We start from the raw sequence: 10459 nt of genomic DNA, 5'->3' as shown, positions 1-10459 counted from the left end.
CATTTGTGAGCCAAGTCTTCTCACCTTAAATCAGAGGGTTTGCAAACAAGGAGGTTTGCAAACTTTTTTTTTTAAGCAGTAGAATTTTTTTTCCCAAATCATGGCCAAGGGGCCTGTTTTATTTGACATTCTTCACAAGTTTTAAAAATTTTTTGAGTTAGTTGCCAGCTTTTGAGCATCAAATTTTATGTAAAACTTTTGATTTCTACCTGACGTTGAAAAGTCAGATCTGGCAGTCCCGGACTCACTTTTCTACAGGGCAACAATTGGCTGCTTCCTTGAATAGAGTGTATGCTCTCCACTTTGCCACATCCCCACCACTCTCTACTGCCTCCCCAACACAATGGCCATGTGGCAGGTGTTATTTCTCATTGTGATCACAGTGTTGTCTGTCTTACATCCAACCCAGTTCCTCTGTTTCTGTTGCCTGCCTGGACCCTGTTGGCATGAGTGTGCATTTCCCACCTTTTAGAAAACTTAATTTTAAAAAAAAATTGTTTCAACAAGGATCTGCTCTCAACAAAGCAGGCTAAGCCAGATGGTCAACCTAGATCTCCGGTCTCTTGCCCTCCCGTTCTGTGGCACTACCCATGAAACTCCTCCATGAGATACAAGCCCAGCAGGAAATCGGTGGATGCCACCATTTCCTCAGTTCACACTGCAAAGGACTCTGGCTCCAGAGGGGTAAACAGACAGTAAAAAGTTCCGAGAAGTTATTTCCTCCAGGAAAACTGGCCAGACACTCTGTGTGCCGAGGACCAGCAGTCAGGAATTATTAGATTCACGCTTGGATGGAACCAGCCCTGGGCCACCTGCTGGGACTTGGGGGTTGTAGGGCAGAGTGATGATGCGGTGCTTCTGGGACCGTGGTCCCTTCAGTTGTCCTCAGGAGACAAAAGTCATTTCTTAAATAAATAGATGATCAAGGTGAGAACTCAGGTAAAGGAACCACTTGGTTCATTCGGTGACTGACATCCCAGCGGAGTGATTAAGCCGTGCTTTCCTTAATTCCTTAGTTCAGGAGGCTAATTTTGGGCAAGGGTGTGATTCTTTGAAGACATGTTTATTGTGCTTAGATCTCCCAAAAAGAGAGTAGTCAATCAGCCTTGAAGGTCATGGTTTTTCAGGTACCATGTTGAGAAAAGCCAGTAGCCATTGTGTTTTTCAGCAGTAGCATAAATTAGTTAGAAGCAGATTGGTCATCACAGTCTTATTGGTGATAGATATTGGCTCCACTAAATGATGGAATCATGGCTTTCAAATCTTGCTTTCTCTCTTGCATTTTGTGGCTGGGAGTTTTTATGGCTGCGGTTTCTGCAGAGGGCGGCCCACAGGGTGTGGTACGTGGTCGGTCTCCAGCTTCAGTGTCTCTGAGTAGGCATTCAGCAAGCTACGGGACAGGCCTCAGGCTGCCTTCATGTGCCTTGGAAGACTTGTGGGTGGGGGGTCACCTCTGGATTCACCAGCTGGGCAGGTCCGAGGGCATCCGGTTGGGAGCAGGAGCCTGCATGGGAGGTAAGATAGTGCGTGGTTGAGGAAGAAACTGTCAGTCACCTCCTCGTCCTGGAATAAGTGGCCCTTCGTGTGTGTATGGGCATGTCCCTGTGTAGGATTTCACCTCTGGTACTGCACATTGATTTTTCAGCCAGAGGTACTTGTGGCAAGGAAAGCTATTCAAAATGTGCATTATCAGCTGAACAGTGTAAGAGTTTGCAACCTCAATTGTGGTAAGTTCTACCAGCATGCTGGTCAGAAGTCCTCCATAGATGAGTGCCAGTCACCCAACGTACACAAGGATGAAGATGGGGTAGGCAGTCACTTTTCTACCCTAGACCTTTTTCAAAAGGAAGCACCTGCCCCCAAAGTGAAGTCTGATTCTGCCATCTGGGAGGGTTAGGAGCACATCCAACCCCAGGAACTTGACAATCTCACTCTTTCCTCTGTTTTTTTCACCTATGAAATGGGAAAGACAGTGCAGCCCTCACAAGGCTCTTGGGAGAATTAGAGGGACCATGGATGTAAAGTATCTGGTCCAGTGCCTGGTACATAGGAGGTATTCAGCGAACGAGAGCCCCCTGCCCCGCTTTCCCTAGACTGAGAACAGAGGGGCCTTCTGTGCCAATTTGTAGATGCTCCCTGGGACTGTCAGCCCAGGCATTTCACAGACACATTTTGAAGGGAGGGTCGTCCTTGTAATGTGAGCTGCAGCCTCTGCAGGAAGGAGCCTGTGTCGGGAGACATTGTTACAATGGGATGACGGGGGTCGGGGGAATGTGGGAATTGGGTAGGGCCTGCAGGCGCTGCCTCTGGCTTCCTTTCCCATCATTCCCGTGACCATCCGCAACCCTGGCGCCCACAAACTTAAGTACTTGCTCTTCCGGAGCAGGGTGGACCAGGTGAGAGTGGTGTTTAGTGGTGTTTCCCAAAGTGCATTCTCAAGATCACCAATTTTGTGACATATTTCAGAATCTAATGTTTTAAAAATGGGGTTCTGTGGGAACCCCTCTTATGTTTAGGGAAGGCTGGGTTAAGTAAACCTAAATGGGTCTCTTTCCGGGCAGACTTCTCGGAGCCTTTGATATCTTTGGGCAAATTGTTTCTCCGTAAGAAATGGACTGGGTCAGCTGCACATCCCAAATTGACTTCTTCCCTGAGGTCTTTATCTCTTGGATCATCTGGCATCCCCCTCATGCCAGGAGCGCCTTGGAAAAACTGGGCCGTCTTCCAACTCGGAGCATCTGTTTCAGTACCTTCTGCAGGTGGGGGTGGGGGATAGACTCATGGTTTTCCACCTTGTTGGACCCTATCTCTGCATTGCAGGGTTTCCAGAGAGTGTGCTGGGAGAGGGCAGGCCACTCAGGTAGATGGCAGCCTGTAAGCAGAGACACCCCAGTAGTTACTCAGGGGGAACCCATCCCTTCCGCTGGGTGAACACCAACCAGACTTTGCCTGGGTTTGGCCTCTGGGGGTGTGGGGCTGCCCCGGCTCTCCCTGTCACGCCGTCTGTTCCAGGCTGCCCTCCCTGTCACGAGGCACCACCTAGCTGATGGAGCTGGAATCACCAGAAAACATGCTGTCATCATCTCTGCCCTTTGGTGGGGCCCGTGGCAGCAGAATCTGACAGGGAGTGGTGGGCGGTAGATCTAATGACTTGGTGTCAGAATTGTGGCTCTCTGGGAGCCAAAGATGGGAGACTCAGGCCCATTTGCCATCTGCTCTCCAGCTGGATTTCATCTGTGTGTTTTGGGGCATGTCACCCCCCCCCAACCCTGTGCCTGGGCCTCCTGGGCACTGCCAGGAGGCCCTGCCAAGGGACTTGCGGCCCTGCCAAGGGACTAGGCCACTCAGAGGAGCCTGGGGAGGTCTGACTTGGGCTCTCGGAGCCCTTTTGAGAGCTGGTTGACCCAGCAGAGTCCTTGGCCTTCACCCACCCTACCCCTCCCTTGAGACCTAGTGCTGACCATTCACCATTGTGTTCTTTCTCTCTCCTGTCCCCCACCCAGCAGAAAGCGCTTTTAGTCGGAGAGTAGAAGGCAAAGCACAAAACCACTTTGAAGAGACGAACAGCAGTTCACAGAACTCCAGCGGTGAGTGTGCCCCTTGACAGCCATCCTGTGCGGCAGCTGCCAGCTTCGCCTGCTCCCCCCTGGCAGCCGCGGCAGCACCCTGTGGGCTGGGGTCTTTGTGGTGCATGATGGATCTTGTTGGGAGGAGGCTGGCAGTAGGGAATCAGAGGGAGACTGCAGAGGCAGGAGGGGCCTTTTCTTCCAGGGACATTCCTCTGAGCCTTGGGCATCAATGGGCAGTGCCTCCTCTCTGTCTCTCCCCATAGCCTGCGGCATCAACTCAGCTGGCCCCAGATGGTTGGGCCTGAGAGAGCCACTGCTATATGTTTAGGGTAGACGTCTCAGCCAGTTTGTTTACAGGAGAAGCAAAGAAAGTACAGTAGAGAGAGCTCTAAGAGACTGGGCGCCGTGGCTCATGCCTGTAATCCCAGCACTTTGGGAGACCGAGGTGGGTGGGTCACTTGAGGTCAGGAGTTAGAGACCAACCTGGCCAACGTGGTGAAACCCCACCTCTACTAAAAATCCTCAGGAGGCTGAGGCAGGAGAATCACTTGAACCCAGGGGACAGAGGTTAGAGTGAGCCAAGATGGCACCACTGCACTCCAGCCTGGGTGACAGAGCAAGACTCTGTCTCAAAATGAGAGACAGAGAGAGAGAGAGAGAGAGAGAGCTGTGAGAGCCAGAGGCCCCAAGTTCTGGTCTCATTTTGGCCATGGAGCCATTAGAACAAAGATTCCCTTCCAGCCCCTACCTGCTTAAGTGGGTTTAAACTGAGGCTCCCAGTGGTCTCTGGCGCCCCCTGATGGCCTGCCTCATGCAGGACCGCGACAAAGCCCTAGAACGTCCAGAGCAGCAGCCAAGGGGCCTCTCCCACCAGACCCAGGGTCAGCCTGTGGGGACCCTGGCTGGTCACCAGCAGCCTCTGTCCGAGCAGAACACAGCAAGCTAGTCTGTACCCTGAAAGGTAGGGCAGGAGGGGAGAGGAATTCTCACACTGTGGTTCGATTAGGGGAAGGCACCCACTCACTTTCTTGCATGGTTGAAGTTTAATTCACTACATATTAGGTGTCAGCCTGTACCAGGCACCGGGCTGGGCACTGCCTGGGTGTGGACAGGTGACGAACACATCACAGCCGTTGGGGACCCTCTGAGACAGCCAGGAGCCCAGACTTGAGTGTGGAGGCATCTGCCTAGTAACAGGAGCTCCACTTCGGGCTCTTACTCACATGTGAACCCAACTCCACCACTTGCTAACTAGTGACTTAGGCTAGTCTCTGAATCCCTCCTCTGCTGTAAAGTGGCTTGACAAACACACATAGCCCCGTGGTGGTTGTAAACATTCAGTGAGTGCCTGGCACAGATTACATACTCAGGTGTTAGGGTTTTTTGGTGGTGATAGTTGATCATTTAATTTTTTAAGTAAACCAAGTGATTTGATGACTGTTCTGCGGAAGGAAATGAGGTTTTGAACAATGTCATCTACACAACCTCTCCAAGAGGTGGGCCTGTAAGGGATGGAGTGACTTGCCCAAGGCCACATAGGAATAAGTAGCAGCGCTGGGCTGGAACCAAGGTCTCCGGGTGTGCCCTGTGCTCCCATCCAAGCCATGCTGCATCCTCTGTGCGTCCCCTGCCCCCAGAACTAATATTCACAATCGGGAATGATAGTGCAAGCACTGCTGCTGCTGCTGCTGTTGGCAGCCGCCATTTATTGAGCGCTTACTGTGTGCCTGGCATGTGTTCAGAGCTTTATATGTCTTATCTGTCTTCCTCCTTACCACAGCCCCGTGCGGGTCAATGTTATTGTTATCCCCACTTTTTGGAGTGGGAAACTGAGGCTCAGGAAGGGTAGATTGCTGCCCCAGGTCCCCCAGATTATAAGTGGTGGAGCCAGGATTCCCCATCTAGTCCATCTGGCCCCGCTGTGCTGTCTGCTGCGTTTGAGGCTTGCCAACCTCTGGCAGTGCCAAGAAGTGAGGGAGAGATGCCAGCCAGCAGGAGCCCTCCAAAGCACAGCCGCTTTCGGTGGCTGCTCTGGTGTTTGGTACCAAACATCCCCACCTGGTGCCAGAACCTAGAAGGAGCTGCCAGCTCCCTGTCCCGAAGTGAGCTGCCGTGCAAGGATGTCTTGTCACCGGTACTCATGTGGCCTCACTTTTTCAGAGTGAAGGGTGTCCTGGAGGGATGGCAGTGACTTGTCTTGCCCTGCCTGGTGGCCCCAGCACCCACAGTAGATAAACCTTGATCCTCTGAAAGGCGTGGCCTCTGTGTCAAGCCTCCCTACAACCCCACCCCAGATTGTAAACCTGCCCCTCAGATGCTCCCTGCTCCTCTGAAAGCCCCATCTGGCTCACTGGTTATTAAGAATAAGAATTATGACGATCAGCACAGAACAGCAGAACTAGAAGAGATGGCTAAACTGTTTCTCTTTTGCAGAAACTGCAAGTCCCCTGATTTCCAACCCTTTCCCTCTCCTACAGAGTAAGTGATGGTCCTGTCGGGGGGCTGGAGAGGGCAAGGCAGGGCAGGGCAGGGAAGGAACTCAGCCAGCCACGTGCTCCTGGAACCTCCAGGCTGTGTGAGATGGGCCTTGGGCTGCCCTCCCGGGCAGACCCGGCAGCTGGTGGAGGCAGGCCCAGGTCTAGCCCTGGGCGGGTGGAGCAGTTTGGATGGAGTGGGGCAGAGCCCTAACCAGCAGCAACCTTGGCTCTGCTGCCCCAGCCCTGGCAGGAGCTCAGGCCTTCCCATTCACGGTCATCAGGCAGCCTCAGTACACCTCTTCCGAGCCCCATTGCAGCCCTCGTTTTTCTTCTTTTCCTTGCTCTTCTTCCTACCCGTCTTTCTTATTCCTCTTCCTTCTCTCCTTCTCCCTCTTCTCTGCCAGGCCCTGATATGAGTGCTGAGAGCAGAGAGCTGAGTGATCCAGGCCCCTGCACCCCTTGCACCTGTTCCTACGTGTGCCCTCCCTCACTCCTCTCTCCGTCTCCTCCTCCCTTTCCCCATCAGATCCCCACTTCCTCGTGCTTCTCTGTGGCTTTTTCCACTTCTTACCCTTTTCCTTCTTGCTTCCCTTATGTCTGTTACCTTGGTTCTTGTTCATTCATACATTCATTCATTTGTTCACTTGGCAAATAGTGACCTCATGTGGTTCCACAGAGAGAGCTGGGGTGTGACACCATGAGACTCAGTCTCTGCCCTGAGAGGGCCGTTGGTCTGTTGATGTTGATGTTGTCCCCCCTACCCCCATCTCAAGTGTGCAGAACAGTGGCTGGCACGCAGTAAGCACTCAATAAATAGCTGCTCGGTTGAGCTAATGGTCTCTCTCTGCATGGCTTTCTCTCTCCATCGTTCCTTCCCCCAGCCTCTCCCTCGTGGGTCTAGTGACAGGGGAGGCAGGCAGGCTGGGCCCGGAGCCCTGAGCACAGAGACCCAGTGTGTGTTTGGGTTCCCACTTGCAAAGCTGCCTGCAGCCCAGCAGAAGGTGTCTGCGTTGGTTCCACCCCTCACACGGCTGCCTCATTTCTCCCTCCAGAACCCTACACCTGTGGCGCCTGTGGGATCCAGTTCCAGTTCTACAACAACCTCTTGGAGCACATGCAATCCCACGCGGGTAAGGGGCCCAGCTGCCCACCAGGGATACAGCTCCTCTCCTACTCCCCTTCCTCAGTTCCTGCAAACGGAAGACATGGTTAGGGCCTGACCTGAGGCCCCTAGGGAAGACCGCTCTTTCCTGGAAAAAATGGTCATAGTGGTCATAGGACATGGAACCTGCTTGCAGGGAGCCCCAGTCAGTCAGTTATTAACACAGGCTGGTCTGTGCTCTGCAGGCGGGGGCGGTGGGGAGGCAGCACAGGCTCTGTGGGAACACAGAGAGATGGGACAGGGTTGAAAAGACTTCCTGGAGGTGGTGGCCTCTTGGCTGGGCCTAAAGGCCAAGTAGGAGCTAGCCTGGAAGCGAATTGTGCAGGTGGAAATGGAACATGGTTTGAGATCAAGGTGAGCAGAGGCAGAAGGTGGGGATGGAGAGACATGCAGCCCAAGGCAAACTGGGCTAAGGCCCACCTCAGAGCAGAGTCTAATTCACTAACACCCTATGTCCCAGAATGCAGTTGCGCCCAAACTTGAGGACACGTCAGAATCACCAGGAGGGCTGGCTAGAGCGCAGATTTCTAGGCTCCATTGTGAATTTCTGATTCTGTAGGTCTGCAGAGGTGGGGACTAGGATTTGCATTTTTGGTAAGTCTTAAGACAGTGCTGATGCTACTGGTTCAGGGACTAACCCTTTGAGAACCACTGCTCTAGAGCTACAGGTGCAGTCATCTGCTCTCCAGGCAACCTATTTATTATATTTCACCACAGCATAACACAAGTCTCAGGGAGACACTATTTGCTGGAATAAGTCAGTTATTCCACATTCTCAGTGGTTACACATACAGATCATTTACTACTTACTCACATTATAGCCCAATGCACGTGACCTCGTTGGGTGGCTTCCACATGGTGATTCAGGGATCAAGGCTCTTTTTTCTTGTGGCTCCATCCTCTAGATCTTCAGCGTCCTCTCTTTGTGGATGGAGAGAGAGGCTATGGAGCAGGCACACTTCTTTACCATTTCAGACCACAAATGACACCTGTAGATGCTCAAATTCCAGTGTGGAGGATTAGCCATACGACCAGCCTGAATCCATGAGTGGAAGCATGTCCAGAGCCACTGTCCCAGCACAGCTGGACACTCTGCAAAGGGAAGCATGAGTCTGGGGAGGCAGCTAGCTGTCCCTCCACCCCTTTCCCCAGAGGAATTCTCTAGAGGCATTAGAAATAATGGGTGAGAAGTGCCTGACATATAATGGGGTTCAGTAATTGGTAGCTGCTATTATTTCACCTGTTATTGTTATTGTACAAATCTTTCACATCATCTCCCAGGTCTGGCCTGACTAGCATAGAGTATTACAGTACTAGAATCTCTTTTAGGCTAAGTACTGTTCTGTTAGTCTAGTCTCTGTCATTCACTCATTCATCCAGCATATATTAATTGGGTATCTGCTGTATACTAGGCATCAAATCACATGATCTTTTGGGAGAGCCTATTATTTATTTCTAATCAACTTAAAATCAAGACAGAGCTCTAGAGTTGCAGCCAAGGCACTTGCCTCGGAGACTTGCTCTAACTGGTGTGTCTGGGTACTGTGTGACCTCCTGCAGGAAGCTGTGTCTCCATCTCTAAAGGGCCTGAAAATCCCCTGTCTCCAGCAACCTACCCCACGCCACGCTTGCCACCCCCTGCTTTCCTTTGTCGTCAGCCGTGCCTCACCAGGGAAGGCCTTGAATGCCAGCTCAAGGTGTTTAGACCCCATGGGGAAAGAGGACCCCTGGGCTAGGGACAGCAGTTGGCAGGCCACTTGGGAACCGCTGCCTGAACATATCACTTGGTCCTGAGACTCCCACAGCACAGCCTCCTGCACTCTTCCTCTGAAGCCTCTGCACTCTACCCGCGCCCTGCCAGCTTCTGGAAGCTGAGCTGTGATTAGGGAAGAGCCTGGGTGCCAGTGCTTTCCCATCCCTGGAGGCCATTAAAATGCAAATCAGGGCTGAGCCTTGAGGTGGCCCCACCTCTCCCAAGCATCTTGACTTGTTTTCCGAGTGGAGCCGCGGGCTGCTTTGTTCTGGTTCAGCGCAGCCAGAGAATGCCTGGCCGGCAATCAAGCGCAAAGCCAGGCTGAATCCCAGCCACCCTGAATCGGGATTAAAGGCTTGGCTCCATAGAGAGAAATTAAGCATCATGAGCTGCGCAGTTCACAGCGCCGCCGATAAGGAGGATCAGCCTTGAATAACACCAATCTCATTATGGGGCTGCTGAATGGCACAGGGTAATTCCCGCTAATAAACTTTCTTTCTGTGCCGTAGGAAAACCTGTCGTGCCTTGGTGACGTTGGAGAAGCATGCTTTGGCAGTAATAATACCAAAGATAGCTAAAATTTTGCGAGTGCTTTCTATGCGTCACTTGTGGTACTGAGAGCTTTACACTGGTTATTTCATCAGATCTTCCTGATTAGGTAGTTGACATTTTCATCCCCATTATGGAGATGATGAAACCGAGGCTCAAAGAACATAATCACTGGTCCAAAGTTGCACAGCTCCTAAAAAAAAGCATCCAATAGCATTTGAGCTTTTACTTGGTGCCAGGCCTTGTTCTAAGACTTTTACTCATTTAATTCTCAGAACAACCCTCAGAGTTAAGTGCCCATAACAGCTCTGCTTCTTAGCTGATGAAACGGAGGCACAAATTGGTTAAGTAACTTGTCCAAGGCTATGCAGTCACAGTGACAGGCTATGGATAGGATTCCAGCTCTCGCAGTGAACTCCAGAGCCCATGCTCTCAACACCCACCCTCTGCAGCCTCAGGTAGACCCTGATAGAAGATTAGTAGAGATGGAAGCCGTCTCAGAGGTCATCTCTTTCAACCTCCTCATTAAAGTACAGCCAGGAAGACCACAGCTAAGAGGGATTAGGACAGCAAGCAAGGGATTGACAGACAGCAAGCAAGCTGGCAGCTCATGAGTTTAGGATTTTGGAGGTGACCACACCTGGTTCCTTCCTTCCTTCCTTCCTTTCTTTCCTGGTTCCTTCCTTTCTTCCTTTCCTGGTTCTTTCCTTTCTTCTTTTCCTGGTTCCTTCCTTCCTTCCTTTCCTGGTTCCTTCCTTTCTTCCTTTCCTGGTTTCTTCCTTTCTTCGTTTCCTGGTTTCTTCCTTTCTTTCTTTCCTGGTTTCTTTCTTTCTTTCTCTCTTTCTTTCTCTCTTTCTTTCTCTCTCTTTCTCTCTTTCTCTCTCTCTCTCTCTCTCTCTCTCTCTTTCTTTCTTTCTTTCTTTCTTTCTTTCTTTCTTTCTTTCTTTCT

General features: G+C 51.6%; 1 protein-coding gene across 3 annotated transcripts in view; it reads left to right on the top strand.

Moving 5' to 3' along the window:
* Positions 1 to 10459, top strand: part of ZNF618 (zinc finger protein 618) — a 178238-nt gene that overhangs the window by 152205 nt on the left and 15574 nt on the right. For all 3 annotated transcript variants that reach the window (XM_023223774.1, XM_023223775.1, XM_023223776.1), the window contains 2 exons: positions 3507 to 3587; positions 7099 to 7176. In XM_023223774.1, the coding sequence (XP_023079542.1) occupies positions 3507 to 3587; positions 7099 to 7176 (159 nt within the window). The remainder of the gene's footprint in view (positions 1 to 3506; positions 3588 to 7098; positions 7177 to 10459) is intronic.

The sequence above is a fragment of the Piliocolobus tephrosceles genome, chromosome 14 (genome assembly GCF_002776525.5).
Source record: "Piliocolobus tephrosceles isolate RC106 chromosome 14, ASM277652v3, whole genome shotgun sequence".
Lineage (NCBI taxonomy): Eukaryota > Metazoa > Chordata > Mammalia > Primates > Cercopithecidae > Piliocolobus > Piliocolobus tephrosceles.
Note: the sequence above shows the minus strand (reverse complement) of the source record. Positions and strands in the feature narration are given on the sequence as shown.